Below are 25,003 nucleotides of genomic sequence, written 5' to 3' on the forward strand. Positions count from 1 at the left end.
GGTGTTCATTAACCATGTTTATTTTCTATATGTACAATTTTTCTACAGTATTTACTTTTATTTTTATTGTTACAGTTCTTTGATGAACATAAAAAGTGGAAAATTTATTATGAAAAATAGTTTTGAAGATCTAAAAATGAGTAAATAAAATATTACCCAAGTGAAATGAAAACCTCTCCCGAGTGTGTGTGTGTGTGTGTGTGTGTGCGCGTGTGTGTGTGTGTGTGTGTGTGTGTGTGTGTGTGTGTGTGTGTGTGTGTGTGTGTGTGTGTGTGTGTGTGTGTGTGTGTGTGTGTGTGTGTGTGTGTGTGTGTGTGTGTGTGTGTGTGTGTGTGTGTGTGTAAGTAAGCACACGCGCGCGCGCGCGCGTGTGTGTGTGCGTGTGTCTAGGGCGTGTTGTGCGTTTGTTTCTGCTCCCACCCGGTGGCACAATGTCAGTACTGCGTCTTGCCCTGGCTGGCATGCGTTGGTGCATCCATTGTATAATAAGTGGCATCATGATGCACCTGCTCCAAGCCCAGCTCCTGCTCCACGTCGGTGGTAACAAGCTAAGTCGTCTGGCTGCCCGCAGGAGAAAGAAAGAGCGTGCAGGTACTAAATCTCCGCAGTCCTCTCATCTCTTCACCCCTATAGCTTCTTCATCGATGCGAGGGAGGAGACTGGAGAGCTGCCTTTATTTCCCCCGAGTTCTGCTCGCCTCCAAGTGGGACACGGGGACACATAAACACTCTTGTTGTCTACTGGTATATACACACACACACACACACACACACACACACACACACACTTAGGCTTTTAAGTACGGCTCAGTGCAGTGACAGAGTCCCTGCAGAGTGTCTTGTTTTGCCGGATGAAAAATCCCTCAGTTGAGCTGCATGGCCTCCATGCAGGTGAAAGGAGTTACAACTAAGGAGCTGTTGTTTGAACAACATCCCCTTCTATTGCTATCTGTGTGTGTGTCTCTCTCTCTCTCTCCCTTTGTCCCTTTATTCTCCCATCCTCCCTTCCTCCCTCCCTATAAATTAATCCCCTCTCTCTCTCTCTCTCTCTCTCTCTCTCTCTCTCTCTCTCTCTCTCTCTCTCTCTCTCTCTCTCTAGCTGAAGTTGTTCTTATTGCGGATAATATCGTCTGGGCTCAAACAGAAGGCTTCTGTTACGCCACAACCATCTGCCTCCGCGGTGTCCTTGACCACAGTTATGTACCACACAGAGACCGATAAGAGATGCACACTATATTTAGAGAGCAAAATAACACATCAAGGATAAACGGGAATCAGTTGAAACGCGTGATCAACACGCATTATGAATATTCAACAAGCCAGTTTGGCTCTAATTTTATACTAGACAATATAGAAATCTTTCTTATTTACATGCTGTGTATAGCCTGATTATATACTTAAACGCGGCATGACGGTAGCCTGTGGCGAAGGTAGGCGATCTACAAGGTCTTAATCGTGAGGCGCTGTATCATCGGCAGAGATGCATTGGTCATGGGACGCGTTAACACGCCGTGCAACCCATATTTTGAGCAGGAGCACGCACACGCATCGAATTAAAACAACCCTTAATGCACACCTCAACAACGTTTACCAAGGCTCCCGACTGCCGGGTTTCACATCAGCATGAATTAACATAGGAATGAGCCTAGATGCGTATCAATTATCCATTGTGTGACCTGTAGCGTGTAGGTGTTAAGCGACGTGCGCATGACGTCATTAAAATAAGAGTCCCATCACTAACAAAATCACCAATACAACACTGATCATCGCGTCATCTGTGTGTCATCGTGACACGTTGCGTGATATCGTGGTTGCGTTGTGAGCTTGTAGAGGCATGGGACAACACCGTACGACGCCCAGACCAAATCAGATTTTTTTTTTAATAAATAGGTAGGGCAGTATCTCCAGGCATGATAAAGTGTCTAGCTACGTCTAGTTTGATCCGCCTGGGGGTATTTACAACAGAATAATAGATTTCTAATACTCAATAACAATATAAGTCCAGAAAACACTGATAGTACTGCCCCAGTGGTCCCATTGGGAGGGGCAGTACTATATCTGCAGTAGTATCAATACTGCAATGTAGAAATGCTCTGTTACAAGTAAAAAGCCGGAATTAAAAATATACTGGTATCAAAATGTACTAAAGTACCAAAGTAGAAAGTACCCATTATGCAGAATGTCCCATTTCACAAGTTTTAAAATGTATACATTTTACAAAACTTTACAAAATAGCAGATGTACAAGCTCACAATGCGTGGCATCGCGACACATTGTGAGCTTGTAGATAAGTACAGTACTTGAGTAAATGTACTTAGTTACTTTACACCACTGTATATCTGTGTTTGCCGGCATTATCCACCCAGAAATACAGCACATCTTTGGCAATGTTGACGTCAGCTCCATGAATTATGCATAAAACACTGTCTGTCTGAATGTGAATGAAATGGAACAGTGCTTGGCCAATGACGTCACTTCGGCTGCGGTCCATGGACAACTCTGTTCAACAGCGTCAACATACAAGGACATATACTGGTATCTTCAGTATAAGGATATCACTTCTCCTTTGTGTACAATGTACCTGTGCTCACCTGTTATTATTACTGTTGGTACTCTCTTTTGTGTTTGTCTCGCCATTTTCTCCTCTCTCTCATTTGCAGTCTCTCTCGGTCGCATCACAGTCCCTGTCTCTGCGCTGTGTGTGTGTGTGTGTGTGTGTGTGTGTATACGTGCGTCTGTCTGTCTGTCTGTCTGTCTGTCTGTCTGTCTGTCTGTCTGTCTGTCTGTCTGTCTGTGTAGCAAACCGACCTGCAAGAGTGTGTGTGTGTGTGTGTGTGTGTGTGTGTGTGTGTGTGTGTGTGTGTGTGTGTGTGTGTGTGTGTGTGTGTGTGTGTGTGTGTGTGTGTGTGTGCGTGCGTGCAAACTGCTTTAAGAGCTCAAGGCTACAGATTACTTCCTGCAGAGGAATAAATCACAAAGACTTCCAGTCCTTCACATGAAGTTCCCACAGTACTACACACACACACACACATACAGTACACGCACGCACGCGCGTGTGCACACACACACGCTACATTTCATCATAGTTGTGCACTAACAGTGGACATGTAAGTGAGAGATCCAAAGAAGACTATAGCAAAGAGAAAGGTGTGTGTGTGTGTGTGTGTGTGTGTGTGTGTGTGTGTGTGTGTGTGTGTGTGTGTGTGTGTGTGTGTGTGTGTGTGTGTGTGTGTGTGTGTGTGTGTGTGTGTGTGTGTGTGTGTGTGTGTGTGTGTGCGTGCGTGCGTGCGTGCGTGCGTGCGTGCGAGAAGCTGTGCACATGGCATGCTGTGAGTAGAAAGGATATAACATTGTACTCATCATTCAACACGAAAATGAGACATGCCGACAGCAAAGACCTTTGAGGCAGTCCTCTTTTATAGCACCTCCATCCCCCAGAGGTGTGTATCTGCTTCTGATTCAGCCCTAGTAAGAGTTCAAAAGTTTTCATCCTTATCCAGGTGGATATAGGGATTACAGTTTGGATTTTTGAGCTACCCAAAATCCAAGTTTTGAACTCTTGGGCCAATGATAATTATCAGAGCTAATAATGAGTGAAACGGGTGAACTACTGTAGCTCAGGACCACTCTATGTCTCCAAATCATTTTTTTCTAGCTAAAATAGCAGTTCTACAAGCTCACAATGTGTTGTAGATCAGCTTCTTTCACTGTGTGTGTCATTGTACGATGACGTATAAAATACCCGCTTACTGTACGTGGTTAAAAACATTATGTTGATGAATGGTTTACAAGTACAGTAACTGCATTGACACGGGAAAATAAATAAGATTAGTTTTTTACTCTCTGTAGCTGCCAGAGAGTAAAAAAAAAAGCACGTCAACTGCATACAGAACATGATACCCTCTTTAATTGGCATATCTTATGTATGCGCATATGTATTTGCATGTATGTATACGGTCTATACTACCGTATATAAACTGCCTTCAGTGCAATGCTATGCAAAAGCCATGTAACGATGGAATGAATTCATGTTGTGAGATACATGTATAATGCATGCCTCCCAAAACACAGGCAATTCACACCATACTGTAACATTGTATCTTCAACTACTCTCACGTGCACGGCGTGCACTCTCTCTGCACCATAATAATACATGGTCTTATTCCCCCCTTTCTCCCCATGAGAGGAGCTGGGAGCAGATCTGGGCCACACAGACTGGCTCTCCCTCCGTTAGCATCATACAGTATTCCCCTCTGCAGCCTCTCTATATAGCTTCTGGAAATCTCCCCTCCTGTCACCAGGAGAAGTGAATGATTCAGGCCTTGGGATATTTAAAGCAACTATGTGTGTGTAGGATGGTATAGGAGCTGAGTACATGCCAGTGGTGGAAAATGTATTACATTTTTCTACTTCAGTAAAAGTACATCAATACTGCAATGTAGAGTAGAAATTCTCTGTTACAAGTAAAAGTCCGGAATTCAAAACTGACTTGAGTAAATGTACAAAAGTGTCGGTATCAAAATATACTTAAAAGTACCAAAAGTAGAAAGTGCTCATTATGCAGAATGTCCCATTTCACAAGTTTTCAAATGTATAAATATCTTTTGAAAATAGCCAGATCTACAAGTCGCGATGCGACGCATTGTGGAGCTTGTAGATCGGCTATTTTCAAATGGCCCGTAAGTGACTAAAGTTTTCAAATAATTGTAGTGGAGTGAAAGTACAATATTTGCCTCTGAGATAAAGTAGTGGAGTAGAAGTAAGTAAAAGTACTGTCTCTCTTGTATGCTTAGTCACAAAACAAATTGCACAGCCGTCCCAGCGGAAATGTCATCATGCTCAACACACAGGAAGCAAATATTCATATTTCCTTTTTGTCTCAACATTCCAGAATACCTCAGAGGAACATTGTACTGATTTTGATCATATTGTTCATTGTTCTGTTACTTTACAGAACTGGTACATGCTGCACAAACAAGACATGATTATTAACATGAGAGAGAGGGAGTGTGTGTGTGTGTGTGTGTGTGTGTGTGTGTGTGTGTGTGTGTGTGTGTGTGTGTGTGTGTGTGTGTGTGTGTGTGTGTGTGTGTGTGTGTGTGTGTGTGTGTGTGTGTGTGTGTGTGTGTGTGTGTGTGTGTGTGTGTGTGTGTGTGTGTGTGTGTGTGTGAGAGAGAGAAAGACAGAGAGAAAGACAGAGAGACAGAGAGAGAGACTTGGACTTGGCGATCAATGAGTCCATGACCTCCAAAAGCTACCACGGCACACTGCTTTGCAAGAATGAAAAAGCCTTGCAGGGTTTAGCGCCTGAACTCGCAAGGCTGATGTCAGCTGCCAGTCAATGAGAGTGGCAGATGCTCGTAAGAAAGCAGGTGTGTTTGTAATTAGGTAGACTATAAAGAAGGATCGATATCGTGTGTGTGTGTGTGTGTGTGTGTGTGTGTGTGTGTGTGTGTGTGTGTGTGTGTGTGTGTGTGTGTGTGTGTGTGTGTGTGTGTGTGTGTGTGTGTGTGTGTGTGTGTGTGTGTGTGTGTGTGTGACGGCTATCTGCTCACAGCAAGTATGGATTTGCTGTGAAACAGTGGTATGGATTTGTCCATCATCGCATTTCTTTATGGTACGGGGGGAAAAAATCATATCTGTTTAAATTCGTGCTGAAAACTCAGCTCTAGGTTTTTAGTGTACTGTATGTACAAATATCCAGTTCTTGTTCAGCGCTTGCGAAAATGTATTTAAAGTTATCTGTGTATATCAGCCATAGAACTCGATCTATATCTTTGAACTGTTGAACTGGAGAATATACTGTATATTATATAGTGTTCCTCCCATAGGCCCATGAACAGACTGCCGCTCAGTGCATAACAAGCTCCCAAATCTGTGATTTTCCATTGTTGATAATATAGCATGCTGGGATTGGGTTTTTAGCTACAAAGGCCTCTCTGCTTGACAGGGAACGTCTCAGACAGGAGGCGGAGACTTTTAATTAGACTTTAATTATGCCAGCATATTGCCTCATTTGCATTGACAGGAGCAAAGGGGCAGGACGAGTAACCTGTGCCCATCAAACAGAGATTAACCAGTGGTAAAACCACAAGTTGTTTTAAATGAGATTTTTTGGTCTCTGTCGCATTCCTAAGACAATCATTTTGTGACCGGGTCATCAATCAATAGGAGACTCTGCAAGTCAACATATTATTAGACTGAAAGAACAAGCCCACTCGATGGTCTTGAAGGGACGGATCCAAACCCAGCCGCACGGATTCCTGCGGCGCTTCCTATTGCTTCACCAATCTATGTCCCCGCCTCCCCTCCCCTCCCCTCCCCCCGGCCTGTCCACGGAGCACGCTGACGTCACCAAATTTAGAGCGACGCCCCTCTGCACTCTGATTGGTTAGGAGATAACAAGGTCCTAAGACCATCGTTCCTGCATGGTTCGCCCAGGCTTTTTTTCTTTTGAAACAAAAAAAAAAGGCATGGGTTTCCGAGGCTAACATATTATTGGCTTCGGTAAGTGACAAAAACTAAAAAATCTCCATGAATTCAAGGCTTGGGTGTGTAATTCAAAGAAAATAAGTAAGTTTTAGGGTGAACTACTACTTTAAAGGTAGGGTAAGTGATTTGTTTTGGTATTTTAATTTTTTTTGTTAAAAAGGTTAAAGTACTATTACTCTGATAGTAATCATTGCTTACAGAGCGTTTGTTCGGTCACAGGGGTCTCTCCAGCTCTTTAGTAAACAGAATATAGTACATTTTCAGGTATAGGTGACAACCAGTGGCGGAGCGTCCGGGGAGGCCAGGGAGGCGGCCGCCTCCGGGCCCGCGACCCAGGAGGGCCCGGGCCGTCAGATAATAAATCGGTAAAATCAGGCAAAAATAAGAATTAAACAACATAACCCTAACCTAACCCTACCCTAACCCTAAAACCGAAATAAAGTGACAAAAAGCCCCCCAAAAAGTGACCGAATCCGCCGAAAACCCCCCTGCGCACGCGTGCGTGGGTGCGCAGGGGGGGCCTGATCACTCTGCTGTGCCTCCCGGCCCGGCTTTGAGTTGTTCCGCCACTGGGACAACATTTAATCAGGAGAGAGCAATGAAAATGCATTTTCTGTTTAATAAAGAGCTGGAGAGACATGGGAGACTCCTTTTACCGATCAAACACTCTATAGTAATGAGTACTATCAGAATATAGAGCTATTTAACACTTATTTTAACCAAAGAAAACCACTTACCCTACCTTTAATAGGTTCAGTATTACTGTCGTATTGTTTTTCTATGTCATGGTCAGTGTTTACTTCAGAACGTCACCAGAATGTCACCAGAGTAGAATTATTGCTGGGATGGCAATAGGATTTAGGGTGCAATGTGTTCCTGTAGCCAAGGTTAACCCATTCAGACCGGGCGGGAACGCATCTGTCTGTGTTATTTTAAGATTTCTTTGGCTATGCAAAAATAGCAGATATACAAGCTCATAGCGCGGCACCGAGTGCCGCGCTATGAGCTTGTAGATCTTCTATTTTTTGAAGAATCGTGACAACGATTTTGCTTCAGGGGGCTTCTACAAAATTTCTTCTAAATCTTAACAGTTTTTTTTTAGTTTTTTTATGTATGTTGCTATAATCAGTGGTTCTCAAACTTTTGTATTTGGCCACGGACCCCCATATTGTTCCAGGGACCCCCCAGAAGCAAAGATTTGAGTTACATATGTTTGCTTTAAAGAATATTCAAAGATTTGCACACATTTTCACGATTTAAAAAAAAAATAGCAGATCTACAAGCTCATAGCGCGGCACTCGGTGCCGCGCTATGCGCTTGTAGATCTGCTATTTTTGAATAGCCCAAGAAATCTAAAAATGACACACAGATGCGTCCCCGGTCTCAGTCGGTTAAATGACAGATACACAGGGTGGGAGCGTCTTGTGACTCCTGGTGATTGAGTCTGTCCTGGCCTGTACGTCCCCGGGCAGGTGTTGCTCAAGGACACCCTGGCGCAAAGCCATTATCCGGAGCCGGGGATCGAACCGGGGGACCTGTCGCGATTATGACATTTTACTTGACGATTAATTGTCATACGAATAATTGCGATTAACGATTTAGTTGTGCAGCTTTTTTTTAGGCCTTGTAAACAAAAGTTGCACGAGGGCAGATATGACAAAACTTAAATACAAAAAAAGAAATGACTGACAATGACCGATACCGATAAGTCAAAATAAATCATGTATTATGGCCAAAATACGCCATATTTAATATTTTATACTCAAAATCTGTTACAAAATAGTGTAAATAGCCAATCTACAAGCTCACATTGTGTAATTTTTTCTTTCTTTTTTAACATTTTTCAAAATGTATGAAACTTTCTCAACATGGAAACGATGATGACGATTATGCAAAAATAAGTACGATTATCTCAAATGATTGCGATTAGGCGATTATGTAATAATTATGACAGACCTACTTTCCATTCTCCGTCGGCCGCTCTTCCTCCTGAGCCACTGCCAGCTTTCCTTCTGAGGTATAAAGTGAACAAAATAAATTATGGCTGTGCTTCCTCTGCTCTGACCTTTGTAGGCAAGGCCCTGGCACAGGAAGACGGCTGGGCAAACCACTACACCTTGACACTTTGTAAGTTGCACACCTGTTTGTGGAATCAAGGTCTCAAAACATTCATTTGTGCTTCAAAAAGAAAAGAAAAGTCAAATAAGTTATCAGCATCAATTATTAAGTTTAGTCTGCTTAGCTTTTGTGTCAGAATTAAAAGGACACCGTCACCAGTCTAGACTAGAGGAAATCAGAAAGAAATTAATAAAACATCTCCTCTCTCTGCATTGATACTAATTATGAATTATAATCACACAAAGCGTTGTGTATATTTAATAGCTCATTCAGGCACATCCTGCTCGGCTTTGACAGTGAAGAACATTTAACCCATTAAGACCTGAGGCCGATTCTACAAAAAAACTTTTTCATGTCAAGGACCCCCAAAATGATATGTATTTGGCTACCGACCCCCATCTCAAAACATTTTGTTCCAGGGGGCCCCCAGAAGCAAAGTTAAAGATATATATATTAAAATAAAAAATTATATATATACTGCTCAAAGAAATGTAAGGAACACTTTGATCCCTTACTTATTTTGAGTTTTCATGAACTGTGTACATACTGCTAACAAAAACTGCTCAAAAGAATGAAGGGATCAAAGTGTTCCCTTATTTATTTTGAGCAGTGTATATAACTCTCTCAGTGCCAAGCCCCGAGTTATCCCGAGTTTTTTCTGAATGCCCTCAGTGCCAGAACAAAAAATCCCGAGTTAATTTTTTTTTTTTTTTTTTTTTTGAAAAAGATGTTCAGAACCCAAGATATAATTATCTGAAGATTTGCAGCTCCATCCACTCTTTGTTTAACTTATAACTGAAAAAGCACTTTTTTACTTAAAAAAAAAAAATTGCTGGCAGTTTAGAGAACATATTTTGTTATTTAATTTGCACTGAGAGAGTTAAAAGCTTTGCACATATCCTTTTATTTTTTTAAGATTGTTTTTTTGGCTTTTTTATGCCTTTATTGATAGGCTGAAAATGGGGAGAGAGATGGGGGGGGGGGTGACATGCAGCAAAGGCCGTGGGGATCGGGATTCGAACCCGCAACACACTGTCCGCTACGCCTACGCCAGCGGTCCAGGCCAAAGCATTGCACAAATCTTCATGATTTTTCTAAAATAGCAGATCTACAAGCTCATAGCGCACGAAGTGATGCACTATGAGCTTGTATCTGCTATTTTTTGAATAGCCAAAGTGTAACATAATGCTTTTTAGCTCAAATCTAAAGTCACGCAGATGCTTTCCCTGTTTTAATGGGTTAAACATTAAAGCTTAATAGTTGAAAGCTGCTCTCTGTCGGTTTAGGGAGGAGGCTAAGTGGCAAAGCCTGCCTTTAAAACTGACTGATGCTCATTGCTCACTCCATTATGGCTTTATTATCACATTGTTTTATTATTACATTCAATCCTCTCGTCTTGAATGTCTAATGACAAACGAATTTGCGTTGATCTTAATTTAAGGAAGTATAAAGTCATAAGGTGAGATCATGCAAATGTTTTAAAATAAATGTGTGAAATTGGACCAAAGAAATATGAAAGAAACCATTGTATTTGGAGTGTATAAATTGTATCTAAGATATAGTTGTGAAAATCCGTATCCAAGGTCATATTAGCAGCTGGATTTTGTGGCCGTTTTTTCCTTTTTTCCTCGTGTTGTATACACATGATCTTTTGTTTTCTTGTTACAAACAGTAGCATGAATGTGTCCATCTCGTTTCATTATGGTAAAACACCATCTGTTCAAAGTCAACTGACATTTAGAATTTAAATATTCATGAAATAATAATAGTTCTTGTTCAGTACCTACGAAAATAAATGTAAAGTCATCTATGTGTCAGCCATAAATCCTGATCCTATCTTTGAACTGGTGGTGGGAAGAATATAATGTTATACACTGTTCCTCCCATAGGCCCATGAACAGACTGCGCTCGTAACTTTTTGCAGGATCACACACACACACACACACACACACACACACACACACACACACACACACACACACACACACACACACACACACACACACACACACACGCACACATGCACAATCGCATCTGCGCACACATGCACACTTGCACGTACGGTCTCACGTACGGTCGTACGCACACACACACACGCACACACACACACAGATACACGCAAACACACATGCACACATGCACAAAGACTTTTCAACAGAGACCTCCTATCTCGCACTCCCACAAAGCTTCACACACGCCCCCACATTCACTCTCATGTCTCATTACACAGCATGGAGAGAAACAACAACTTTCATTCCTGTTCTCTCACACATTAGCAGACAGACAGAGAGATAGAGAGAGTGAGAGAGAGACACAGGTGTACAACAGAACTCTTCTAGAAGGCCTTTGCACGTAGACCCTGCTAAGATAGATGGAGTGAGAGAGAAAAGCGCTGGAGAATAGTTGCAAGACCAGCAGGCCAAACAGCTAAGAATAAAGAGGAGAAAAGAAAAGATAGAGAGATAGATGCAAAGCAAAGGCTCGTCGGAGGTAAATAAACATTCGAGCGCAGGAAGAGGTATGCAGATTGAAGTGATGCTGATGAAAATGCTGATGATGATGATAATGGTGGTGATGAGCTTGCCTGGAGGGCACACGGCTTGCCGGCATGAAGAAGCCGATAACTATTTCTGCTGCGAGGGCAGTGAGGTCACAGAGATTCCCCCCGATATTCCCACCAACACTGAGATACTGTGAGTATGCATGCACACACACACACACACACCTACACGTAGTGATGGAAGTAGTACTCAAAAGTGTTTAAGTATTGGTATCGAAATGTACTTAAAGTACCAAAAGTAGAAAGTACTCATTGTGCAGGATGTCCCATTGCAAGTTTTCAAATGTATACAAATCTTTTGAAAATAGCAGATCTACAAGCTCTTGTGAGCTTGTAGATCAGCTATTTTCAAATGGCCAAAGTTTAAATAGCGCTTAAGTGGTAATTGTATCTTTTGTAATAATAATCAAAATCTACAAAGTAACTAGTAACTAAAGTTTTCAAATAATTGTAGTGGTGTAAAAGTACAATATTTACCTCTGAGATGCAGTGGCGTAGAAGTAAAAGTACAAAAATTGGAAATACTCCAGTTAAGTCAAAATACCTCAATATTTGACTTAAGTAAATGTACTTAGTTACTTAACACCACTGCACACACCTACACGATACATGAGCATGTACTGTATGTCATTTCTGATGCTTATACTCCATGTGTGCGTTCATTGTGAATATCATACTACACATCTAGAAGATGCAGTACATGTGTCATCTACCAGATCAGTATAACGGTCTTATAGTGTTATCTGCTGCCTACTGTTTTGTCTGCTGTTTTTATGTTTTATTTAGATAGGAGAGTGTAAAGGCCAGTTTGTTTGTATAGCACATTTCAACAAGGCTTTTCCAAAGTGCTTTGCATAAAACATTGAGCATTAAGACATTAAGCATTAAGTCAGTGCAATAAAAACAAAACAGTATAAGTCAAATAAAAACTGAAATAAGGATGTAATTGTAGTGCAGACAAAATTATGAAAAATAAACTCGCCTAACAGTATAGTTTTCTGGGAGTTTTCTGGGAGTTTGTTCCAGACATGTGGTGCATAAAAAGTGAACGCATGCTTCTGCATGTTTAGTTCTGATTCTGGGGGACAGAAAGCAGACCTGTCCCAGGCGACAAGGGGGTCAAGAGGATGGTTTGTGATGATAGCACGAGCTCAGAAATGTTTTTTGGCCCTAAACCATTCAATGCTTTATAAGTAGTATTTTTTGCAATCAATTATTTTGACAGACAGGAGACAGGGAACCTATAGGGCAGAGAGACATGACGGGAGTCACATTCGACTCTGGGGTCCACAAGGAGCTATATGGTCGGTGCACTGGCTGAGACATCATGCACCCCTCTGGTCCAGTGGTTCTCAACCTGTGGGTCGGGGTCCCCACATGATTTGGGGGGGGGGTCAGTGAAGAGACAATTTAAGGACTTTTAAGACAAAAAAAGAAAGAAATAAAAGAAAAAGACCATTACTGCATCAAAAGTAATCAGCAAGCTATACTATAAAAACAAAAACTGGTCAAACATGGGCTAAATTGTGAAATAATATAAGACAGAGGCAAAACTTGGGAAAATAGCTCATCTACAAGCTCACAATGCCTCGTTGAGCTTGTAGATCAGCTATTTTCACGATATGTATCTGTGGAAACGCGCAAACTAAATGCCTCAACTCAAATATGATTAATTTGGGGGGTCGGGGCCTGAAAAGGTCGAGAACCACTGCTTTAGTCTACCATTTGAATGTATTCTCTGCTGGAATGTCATTTTGTGCATCACTCACACACGCACACACACACGCACACACACACGCGCGCGCGCGCACACGCACGCACGCACGCACGCACGCACGCACGCACGCACGCACGCGCGCACGCACACACACACACTCACACTCACACTCACACTCACATACACACTCACATACACACTCACACACACACTCTCACACACACACACACACACACACACACACACACACTGGGCTGTAATGCCATTTGCAAGTGTTATAATTCTGTGCTTTGCTGCAGTGTCATTGCACTTTGCACCATGCACACGTGAGAGGAATTATTATCTGAAACATTAGTAGCATGCAGAACAGATGCAAGATGAAGGGGCATTTTATGTAAAGAGAATCAAGGAAGTGACTAATAACCGTGGCAGGGGGAAACATTGACTGTATAATCTTGCTTGTGTGTTCGCTGGTGTATAATAATGGTGTGTTCGCTGGTGTATAATAATATCCGTTGTTCAACTCTGTTTTGGCTGATTTGTATAAAATATGCCCGTTTTTCTTTTTAGTTTTTTTTTTACAACACATGCTGAGCATGCATACTCTACTGTATGTCAGCAACCTTCCTTGCCTTTTCACGCTCTTTATTTATACATAGTGACACCTGGGAATAGTTCTGTACAACTACAGTTTTGTTACTTACGACTCAAGGACACTTTAATGGTACAGTATTTGTAGCGAGAGTCTGAGAGTGTTCATTCTAGATCTCCCCGTGCCCAGATTTACCCCGGGTTCCACTGATGTAAAGTGCCAATGTTGCCATCATTCGGGACATTCGCCAGCCCCTCATCTCAAGCTTTCTCAGTCAAGGGGGGAGGGTGATAGTCACTTGCAGTAAACACTGACCTGGAATCTCAAGGCTAGGACCACAGATAGGCAGGAAAGGAAGAGAGGTGCACGTGTGTGTGTGTGTGTGTGTGTGTGTGTGCGTGCGTGCGTGCGTGCGTGCGTGTGTGCGTGCGTGCATGTGTGCATGTGTGCGTGTGTGTGTGTGTGTGTGTGTGTGTGTGTGTGTGTGTGTGTGTGTGTGTGTGTGTGTGTGTGTGTGTGTGTGTGTGTGTGTGTGCTCGCGCGCATGCAAGCGTGTGTGCATGTACAGTATATGTGTGGATAGCCAGACCAATTACACCTCTCAGAGAAAGGGTGAACAACATATGAAGTAAATACAGATACTCCTCCCCCAGGCCGAGGACATGGTGTGGTATAATCACACTACAAAAGAATGCAAACATAGACCTATGTTTGCATTCTTTTGTAGTGTGATTATACCACACCATGCCTGTACTGTACTCATGCACACTAAAAAAAAAATCATGCACACTCAGAATTTCTCAAAAGTGTACTTAAGTACAGTACTTGAGTAAATGTTCTTAGTTACTTTACACCACTGCACACACGCATGCACTGTATGCCTCTGTGAATGAAGGAGTACAGACCTGAGAAGAATTCGGAGGCAGCAGTGTGTGTGTTCTGCTCTGCTCCGCTCTGCCCCGAGGCCAAGGCTCAGGGATTCATTACATGGGTGTTTACAAGAATGAACGGGCAGCCGTTTCAATAGCAGCACATTCACAATTAGCTGTACGTCCCTACTTTGGGCATGTCATTATATCGCTGCTGTCGGGGTAGAAACCTCTTATCTCCATATTCTAACTTTTAGTGTTTTTTTCGTAAATTAATGCCCGACTTGATCATACTAGAGTGTCACACAAAAGTATAACAAAATAGCAGCTATCTACAAACTGGAAACGCGGCACGTTTTTAGCTTGTCGATCTGCAATTTTTGCAATTTTTGAATTTAAATCCTGAAAAGTAACAGTTTTGCACATCGGTCTCTGTCGGGTTTTCACCCGACAGAGATGATATACAAAAAAGAAAAGAAGAAGAATTTTCCTTTTTCCCATGAACAGACTGCGCTCGTACCTTTTTGCAGGATCACACACACTCACTCACTCACACACACACACACATGCACAATCGCATCTACGCACACATGCACACTTGCACGTACGGTCGTACGCACACACACATACACACACACACACAGATACACGCAAACACACATACACACATGCACAAAGACTTTTCAACAGAGACCTCCTATCTCGCACTCCCACAAAGCTTCACACACTCATTACACAGCATGGAGAGAAACAACAACTTTCATTCCTGTTCTCTCTGGACACATTAGCAGACAGATAGAAAGAGAGAGAGAGAGAGAGAGAGAGACACAGGTGTACAGACAGAACTCTTCTAGAATTCCTTTGCACGTAGACCCTGCTAAGATAAATGGAGTGAGAGAGAAAAGCGCAGGAGAATAGTTGCAAGACCAGCAGGCCAAACAGCTAAGAATAAAGAGGAGAAAAGGAAAAGATAGATAGATTCAAAGCAAAGAAGAATTTTCCTTTTTCTTTTCTTAAACATTTTCAAACAAATAGCAGATCTACAAGCTCACAATGCGTCATATTGTAGATCCACTATTTTCATGTGACATTTGTGGTTAATGTATAATCATTGTGCACAGACCAGCCAAATGGATTAGATCTTGTTTTTCATCAGTAGTGCATTTGTTGGCCTTGCAGACAGGTCTTGGTTGTTCTCATGTAGTCAGACCCTCCATCTTACTTCATCAAATCCAGCGACCAGTGGGTCTGAATCCCAAGTCAGCATGTCCAGGTTTTGCCAGAGACAATCTCAGGTGAGATTGGTAAGATTGTCCTTAACTACTTCTCAATAGTTGTGCCCAATCTGTTAGTTAGACATGTATGGTCTGGCTACTGTGAGAATAAAATGATACTTCTGAGAAGTCACATTTTGTGTAAATGGCCATCCAGCAACTGAGGAAAAACTACAAAGTAATAAAAAGAGAAAAAAGAAGCGCTGCAGGGATCAGTCAGTGGCTCTGATAGATAGGTGCTCTTTGGTGATACAGGTAGGAACATATGCAAAGAAGGCTTTTCAAAGAAGTGCTGCTTAACTCCCAAATGGTGTGGACTGCAGACTTGCAAAGAAAATAATTCCAAGGCACTCCCCGTCTTTGATGAAAGAATATAGGGTTTATTTTGAGCAAGGCAACAAGTTATGACCAACGCGTATCGGCCTAGAAGGTCTTCATCATCAGGGTCTGTCTAACATTTTGGCTAATCAGGCACACTTGAATACAGCCAAAATGTTAGACAGACCCTGATGAAGACCTTCTAGGTCGATACGCGTTGGTCATAAATTGTTGCCTTGCTAAAAATAAATCCCATATATTTTTTCATCAAAGACGGAGTGCCTTGGAATTATTTTCTTTGCAGTCTGCAGTCTGCAGTCCACACCACTTGGGAGTTAAGCAGTACATCTTTGAAACCCCTTTTTTTGTTCAACTACAAAGTAATGTCCTTGTATAGTAACCTTACCTGAGCAATCTGTGTCAACAGGGTGCTGAAAGAGACAGGGCTCACTGAGGTTCCAGAGCACGCCTTCACCAACCTGCCAGAGCTGAAGAAAATGTAAGTGTGTGTGTGTGTGTGTGTGTGTGTGTGTGTGTGTGTGTGTGTGTGTGTGTGTGTGTGTGTGTGTGTGTGTGTGTGTGTGTGTGTGTGTGTGTGTGTGTGTGTGTGTGTGTGTGTGTGTGCGTGCGTGCGTGCGTGCGTGCGTGCGTGCGTGCGTGCGTGCGTGCGTGCGTGCGTGCGTGCGTGCGATGAGTGTTATGATTGTTTTGTCTTCCGTGTGGAACTAGACGAGTGTAGGTCAGAGATGAGCTCCAGTAAGCATGGGTTCTGTGGTCGGGGGTTTACATTGTGTAAGAGAACAAAATATAAGCAGTAAGTCTTACCGCTGGAGTTTTGTCCACAAAGGACATGCACCAACCTTAACTCAAGTTGCATACTATGTTTTATTTGTGAATATGTTTAGTCTTAATTTGATATGGGACAACGTGCAACCAACACCAAGGCTATGCTTCACCCAAACAGAATGTGAGATCTCAGTAACACTCAGTGGAAAACAAACACAGAATGCTGCAGTCATGTGGTTGGCATGTTTAGCTGGTTGAGGGACTTGTATGTAAAAACAATTAAAATACTAAAACTATACTTTATACACAATAATATAAATGTTTTTTTTATTTTTGTATCTCACACACCTAGTTACATCGAGGAGAATGGAGAGTTGAAGAGTATTGCTGCTTTTGCCTTCGCCAATCTCACAAAGCTCACTTTGATGTAAGTATATCTATTAAATATGATTGTGGTGCCATATGGACAGCCCTTTTTTTTGTACCCTTCAGTGATAGAGATCCCCCTTGGAATCATAGCATAACAGGACACGTGAATCAAATATAGCTGAATTAATTATGTCCCACCTGGTATGATGGCATTCGTGATGTTCCAAGAAATGCCTCACATTACCTTGTGTCTGCATGCATTCACTGTTTTAGTTTTTTGTGTGTTTTCTTGCAGATCCATAACTAAGAGTAGAAACCTGAAGGTCATCCATGAAGATGCATTCATCGGGCTTGTGAACCTGCAGATGATGTGAGTGGTCAGTTTGCAACATGGGGAAACTCTCACGAAGTGTTAAATATGGATGTACAGTTTATTGTCCCGTAAGGCTCCACCTAGCCCCCACACCCCAATATTCTCTCTTTCTTTGTACCAAAACTGGGTCACAACCCTCCTTCAGGTAGGTAGGTCCTCACATGACAAAATAACTGTCTCAGGATGAGATATAAGAAATGACTAGTATACCTCCCAGGCTGAGGAAGGTTGAGGAACAAGCACTATATATTGTTTCTGACAGCCACATTAACTTGGTGTTTGGTTCTCAATGTTCCTCCAAATCCCGATTCAATTAAAGCTGCACTATACAAGATGTTTTGCACACAAGTGTTTTATCAAGAAACTTCAAAATCAGCTCATCGTTCTTGATTAAAATGCTGTACATTTACGATTTACTGCAATAAGTGTCAGTGATCTGGTACGACCAGTGGCACGAGTGTCAAGCCCCCCTCACTGCCCACTGGAGGCCGCCAACACACACAAAGTATGGAAGCTCCAGTGCGTCTTAAATCTCTGTACCTTTCCTTTTACACTTCAGACACACAGCAACATATTGTTCAAGTATATCAGAATGTAAAACAAATTGGCCAAAGTAAATGTATAACAAAACATATTTTCACAAATAGGCTAGATTTTAATCTATTATTTTTCCAGATAAAATAGATTCCCGCTCCTATATATCATTGTCTGTATTTGCTTGACTGAAATATCGCCATGTTCTTCTGACTGATAACTGCTCCATTGTCTAAATGTGTGTATTGTGTGTTGATGTGTATCACAGGAAAATCATCAACACTGGACTGACAGTCTTCCCAGACTTCACTAAGATCAACTCTGCAGACGATGACTTTCTCCTGTAAGTCAGCCTGCTTCTCTATTTAGGCCCACTAGAGTGGCCCTCCAAAGTGGTCAATTCTGGGGTTCAGCAGACAACAGTGGGGGTCCCGTGCTTTAGGGAGTGGTCTGATATTGTAGGTGTGCAATCAGACCCAGACCAAGTTCAGGCCAATCAGCATGCATTTGAATTTTAAGCAAGAGAAGGGATACGGGGGTAGAAGCCATGCAGAGAGCTAGAACATACGTATTTACATATAGGGAAACACATGGCCTATATGCAAGAAAAGGTCCCTGTGGTATAGAATTACAGTTTTCATCATCTGCCCCTGACACACACATTCACACACAAGAATGTGGTGTGAATACATTCACTGTTGTTTTTGTTTAAGTGTATATATTGTCAAGTATACTGTGTACTCCATCCAGTGAAATTTGGGTTTCCCTAAACGTCAGCTTGCGCTCACTGAGGCCATGGGCTGGATGTTTATTCTCATGCATGCCTGTGCAGAATGCAAATTCATGCAAATGAGGAGCCAGTCCACCAATTCAGCGTGTGTGTTCTGTGAGACAATTGGAACTTTTTGAGAGCATCTCTGCCGACGACGAGTGTATGTGAATTTAGAGGCAATGTTGGTCGATTTGTCCAATGGTCAATCCAATGGTTCTAGGACCACTAGTGAGTATGGGACTCTTGGTCAGATCAAACCGCTTTGGTCTAGTTGGGTGTAAGGAGCAGAATACCCCCTAGGGGCTGCTAGTGGGGCTTTTATAGACTTGGCAAACACTTGCTTATACACAGACATAACGCACGCACGCACGCACGCACGCATGCACTCACACATGCACACACGCACGCACGCACTCACACTCAAATGCTCATCTATATGTGTTGTTTTGTGTGCTTTTTAGTGAATTTCAGGAGAACTATCACATACACAGAATACCAGCCAATGCCTTCAGAGGGCTCTGCAGTGAAGGCATCTCTGAAATGTGAGTTGTCTGTTCATTATTTAAGCACACACATGCACGCACATGCACACACACACACACACACACACACACACACACACACACACACACACACACACACACACACACACACACACACACACACACACACACACACACACACACACACACACACACACACACACACACTTCAAAACTAAGTGAGCAGTAAATAGGCACTAATAAATCAAACACTCCCTTGTTTCCTGCCCTTGTCTGCGCTCTCTCCATCTCTAAACCCTCTGCATGTCTGCTCAATTCGACTTCTGTTCAATTAAGCAGAACAGAGAGGCCTATAAAACAGGGTAACAGTGAATGTGTAATTATTTACATTGCTGATCTTTATTTGACATCTTTTTGATGTATTAATTTACCCGACCATCACCATTTTCACAATTTATTTTCTTGCAAACAAAGGCCTTTTCTGCACCATGCTTGCTTCGCCCATGGGCACCTTTTCAGATATTTCTTCTGCTCTTATACAGGCAGGTCTCCGGCTACCAACATTTTTACATGACTTCACTGTTATAGATTTATTCTGTTACAGTCCTATGACTAACTTGGATTATCTTCCCACTGATAGACGGCTGAACTATAATGACATCAGAGAGATTGACAGAGCCGCCTTTAATGGCACCAAGGTGTACAGATTGTGAGTAATTCTGTAAGCACAGATACACATTTACACATGGACCAAAAAAAACAGTTTGTCTTGATCTTTCTTTCTTTCTTTCTTTCTTTCTTTTTTTCTTTCTTTCTCATTCAGGAAATTGTCATGGAACCAGAAGCTCACTGTCATTGATCCTGATGCCTTCATGGGTTCCAGTGGGCTGGTCGTACTGTAAGCACCAACAATGCGGGGAACAGAACAGTGAACAGCTGGCTTGTGTGGGGAGGTTCCAGTGAAACCATAAATTGATAGAAATTATTCTGAGATTTGTAAACATTTTCTATCCATTATAAGCATAAGAATCTGTATCAACCTAGGAGGGGATTTTCATCTTCTCTCTCTCCTTGCCTCTTTGTCACCCTTCCTTTTTGCAGGGATATCTCTCACACAGCACTGAGCTCCATTCCAGAGTCAATCCTTGGGGAACTAAAAGAACTGATAGCAAAGTCTGCCAACCATTTCAAAAAGTTGCCACCTCTGGATCTGTTCAAAAAGCTATCCAAGGCTGACCTCACCTACCCCTCACACTGCTGTGCCTTCAAATACAGGAAGTACAGGAACAGGTAGTGCACCCACACAAAGACTTACATTTACTTTATATTTCCTTTATTTCACAAAGTTGGTTATTGACAACACATGGCCTCTAGTCAGTGGTGTAAAGTAACTAAGTACATTTACTCAAGTACTGTACTTAAGTACAAATTTGAGGAATTTGTACATTACTTGAGTATTTCCAAATTCCAATCCTTTTACTTCTACTCCACTACATCTCAGGGGCAAATATTGTACTTTTACTCCACTACAATTATTTGAAAACTTTAGTTACTAGTTACTTTGCAGATTTGGATTATTATTACAAAACATGCATTAACCACTTCAACCCTATAGGCTGTACATTGCGGCCATTTGTTGCTATTTTAGATCTGCTATTTTCAAACGTTTTTTTTTTAAACTTGTGAACCGGGACAGTCTGCATAATGACTACTTCTACTTTTGGTACTTTAAGTACATTCTTTACCAATACTTTCGTACTTTTACTCAAGTGAATTTAGAATTCCCGACTTTTACTATTTTTAGTATTAGCATTTCTACATTGCAGTATTGATACTTTTACTTAAGTAACAAATGTGAATACTTTTTCCACCCCTGGAAAATTGTGTGTGTGTGTGTGTGTGTGTGTGTGTGTGTGTGTGTGTGTGTGTGGTGTGTAGTACCAGGCATGTATGGTGTAACAACACCAATAGTGAAAACCAGGTCTTCTGGAATGAGCACTGTACAGACGTCACCCACGTCAACTGTACCCCCACCCCTGACCTCTTCAACCCCTGTGAGGACATCATGGCTGACACCCCACAGAGGTTCCTCATCTGGATCATTTCCATCCTGGCACTGCTGGGGAACACTGCCGTTCTCTTCATCTTGCTAGGTGCAAAGGCTGCACATATTGCGAAAAATTTTAACTCCAATCTGTGCTTTTGCGGGTCCCTGGAACAACATATTTTGAGATGAGGGGGTCCGCAGCCAAAGACATATCATTTTGGGGGTCCTTGACATGGACAAGTTGGAGCACAACCTACTGTTAGGATTTAGAAAACATTTTTTAGATATGTATTTGGCCCCCCAGACGCAAAGATTTTAGTTACAAATGTTCGCTTCAAAGAATAAATATATTCAAAGATTTGCAAAAATCTTCAAGATTTTTTCAAATATAGCAGATCTACAAGCTCATAGCGCTGCTCTCGGTGCCTCCATATTCTGGGGGGGAACATTAGCCAAGAATAGATAATCCGCTGTTTTTGGTGAAGAGATTTGGTGTAGACAGGGAAAAAGTACAGAGACACTTTCAGGACCATGTTTACAGGGTTTAAAGGGATAGTTCACCCCCAAAAAAATGTGTTGTAAGTCTGACTTGGAAGAACAGGGTAGCTGTTGTATAGAAGACATTTCAGTATGTTGGTGTATAGTCATTCTAACTACCTGTGGTGCTCTCATGAGTATCATCATTGAATGGGATGATGAACCCGAGACTCACTTTTACAGGGTTTTCATTCTCAGTGTGTATTGTGCTCTGTTGTTACAGGCACCAAGACCAAGCTGACCGTCCCTCGGTTCCTGATGTGCCACCTGGCGTTCGCTGACCTGTGCATGGGCGTCTACCTGGTAGTCATAGCAACCATGGACATCGTCACTCGTGGCCACTACTACAACGACGCCATCGACTGGCAGACGGGCCCGGGCTGCAATGCTGCGGGCTTCTTCACGGTGTGTGTGTGTGTGTGTGTGTGTGTGTGTGGGTGTGGGTGTGTGTGTGGGTGTGGGTGTGGGTGTGTGTGTGTGTGTGTGTGTGTGTGTGTGTGTGTGTGTGTGTGTGTGTGTGTGTGTGTGTGTGTGTGTGTGTGTGTGTGTGTGTGTGTAAATGTTTGCTGTAATGTACTGTAGGTATAGATGTTCTTTGTATGCCTGTGCAAGTATACTTGGATATGTGACAAAGTCACTCTGCTATATGAGTTACAAATGTGTGTGTATGTGTGTGTGTGTGTGTGTGTGTGTGTGTGCGTGTGTGTGCATGCGTGCGTGTATGTGTGTGTCTTTGCAGATGTTTGCCAGCGAGCTGTCGGTGTTCACGTTGACAGCCATCACAGTGGAACGCTGGCACACCATCACGCACGCCTTACGCCTGGACCGAAAGATGCGTCTGCGTCACGCCTGCGTCGTCATGACAGTGGGCTGGGTCTTCTCCGCCCTGGTTGCTGTGCTGCCCACGGTAGAGGCCCTAGGGGTCAGCAGCTACACCAAGGTACTGTAGCAACGCCATTCACTCACAATCAGTCACAGTAATATCCTGAGTGTTAATTTAACTGAGTGCACAAATGTAACCAAACCCATTTGCATATACAGTATATGCTCATGCAGCAGAAGTGGCTCAGACCCTCTGCCTGATGACCAAAATCTTAATATCTCCCCCGTCATATGGAGAATTCCTCGTTAGGCTAGTGGTTAAGATGTTGGCTTTTCACGCGGGAGAGCAGAGTTCGATTCTCGGGCGTTACACTCACAAACACGTGTGGGTGTACATGTATACGCTGCAAATATGTTGCATTATGTTCACGTGCGTTCTTTCCTCTTCACAGGCTAGTATCTGCCTGCCCATGGACGTGGACTCGGTCCTGTCTCAGGTCTACGTGGTGTCTCTGCTCGTGCTCAACATCCTGGCCTTCTTCTGCGTGTGCGGCTGCTACCTCAGCATCTACCTGAACGTCCGCAACCGCTCGACCGCGCCGCCCCGCGCCGACACGAACGTGGCCAAGCGCATGGCCGTGCTCATCTTCACGGACTTCCTCTGCATGGCGCCCATCTCCTTCTTCGCCATCTCCGCCGCCTTCAAGTACCCGCTCATCACGGTGACCGACTCCAAGCTCCTGCTGGTCCTCTTCTACCCGATCAACTCGTGCGCCAACCCCTTCCTGTACGCGTTCTTCACGCGCACCTTTCACCACGATTTCTTCGTGTTGGCGGCGCGCTTCGGCGTGTTTAAGACCCGCGCGCAGATCTACCGGACGGAGAGCTCCTCCTGCTGCCAGCAGGTGGCGTGGACCTTTCCAAAGACTACTCTGTATTCTTTGGCCAAATCCCACCTCTGATCCATCCATGCAAGGTTTGATTTGTAAAAAAAACAATTAATTGATTGAATACTTTATTAGCAGTTTGCAAAAAAAAAGCACAGGAAAGTACATACAAGAGGATTTAAAACCCAAGAAAGCCTATGGCTTATTTCCATTGGGGTCCTTTGTACTCAATTCATAGAGACATTTAATGACAGATATACACTACAGTGCAAAACATAATAAAAACTGTTTGAAAACAGAAAAAACTTAAATATGTACAGTAAACAGTTCGAGGGGGGTGGGGGGGGCTAGGCTTTGATGTTTGAATGACCTGGGGTACCTGGGGATATCAAAAGCAGAGGTATGGGTCGTCGTCGTCGCCGCCCCCCCCCCCCCCCCCCCCCCCCCCCCCTTCCCCCAGCAAATCCAACCCGGCCTGTTTTTATCCGAGATCCTATGATCCAGAGATAAACTAGTCAGATTACTAGGAAGACATGCAAGTTATAGCCTAGTCCAGGACATAACGGTAGATATACACTGATAGACCTGGGTCAAAAAGTAGTTATAATTCATTCTTATCTGCTTTGAGTGACAGGTATCAATTCCACTATGTTGTATGCACATGTATGTACAATGCTCAGGCAAATAGTTATAGATACATTATGGCTTGATGTTAATTGCAGAGGTACCTGGTGAAATACCACATACAAAACTACACACACACGCTCGTGCGCGCACATGCACACACACACACACACACACACACACACACACACACACACACACACACACACACACACACACACACACACACACACACACACAGCCTTTATGTCTTACATTTTTCTATGAATGAAATGTAAATAACGTATTTCACTTAAAAGTAAATAATATCAGATAGAACGTTTAAGGATATATCATTATTTGTGTTGAATTTGTATTTTTCTTTTTTACTATATGTATTTTACATGGTAAATGTGAGCGCATATGTATAAAATCCTGATCCCTGCTTTTGACAGCTTGAGAGGAAACTAAAATGGACAGACACACACACACGCACACACACACACACACACACACACACACACACACACACACACACACACACACACACACACACACACACACACACACACACACACGCATGCAAGCACAAAGTCTCAAGTTCCCTTTTATCTGGCAGCTCTGTCCTTCATTACATCCAGTGCGTTCAAGGACAGGATGACCACCCCCACCTCTGCTCCCCCCCCCCCCCCCCCCGTGTCAGGGTGTGTTGGCGTGGGAGGGCAATGCCACACAGCTGCTCTCACCACTCATAACAGGAGAATGGATATGGCTGCTAGATAAGTCTCTCTCTCTCTCTCTCTCTCTCTCTCTCTCTCTCTCTCTCTCTCT

At 42.9% G+C, this 25,003-nt stretch overlaps 1 protein-coding gene across 1 annotated transcript; it reads left to right on the forward strand.

Annotated features, from left to right (window-relative positions):
- Positions 1-497: 497 nt before the first annotated feature.
- fshr (follicle stimulating hormone receptor) lies at positions 498-23,644 on the forward strand (the record flags this gene model as incomplete). Its single annotated transcript, XM_080455771.1, has 13 exons — positions 498-703; positions 16,367-16,438; positions 17,078-17,152; positions 17,390-17,464; positions 18,270-18,344; positions 19,235-19,315; positions 19,917-19,985; positions 20,100-20,174; positions 20,378-20,566; positions 21,248-21,429; positions 22,084-22,265; positions 22,600-22,800; positions 23,135-23,644. 13 exons carry the CDS (start codon positions 498-500, stop codon positions 23,642-23,644), a joined length of 1,992 nt encoding a protein of 663 aa, XP_080311897.1.
- Positions 23,645-25,003: the final 1,359 nt, after the last annotated feature.

This window comes from Gymnoscopelus braueri (assembly GCF_963280865.1).
Source record: "Gymnoscopelus braueri genome assembly, chromosome: 17".
NCBI classification, from domain to species: Eukaryota; Metazoa; Chordata; class Actinopteri; order Myctophiformes; family Myctophidae; genus Gymnoscopelus; species Gymnoscopelus braueri.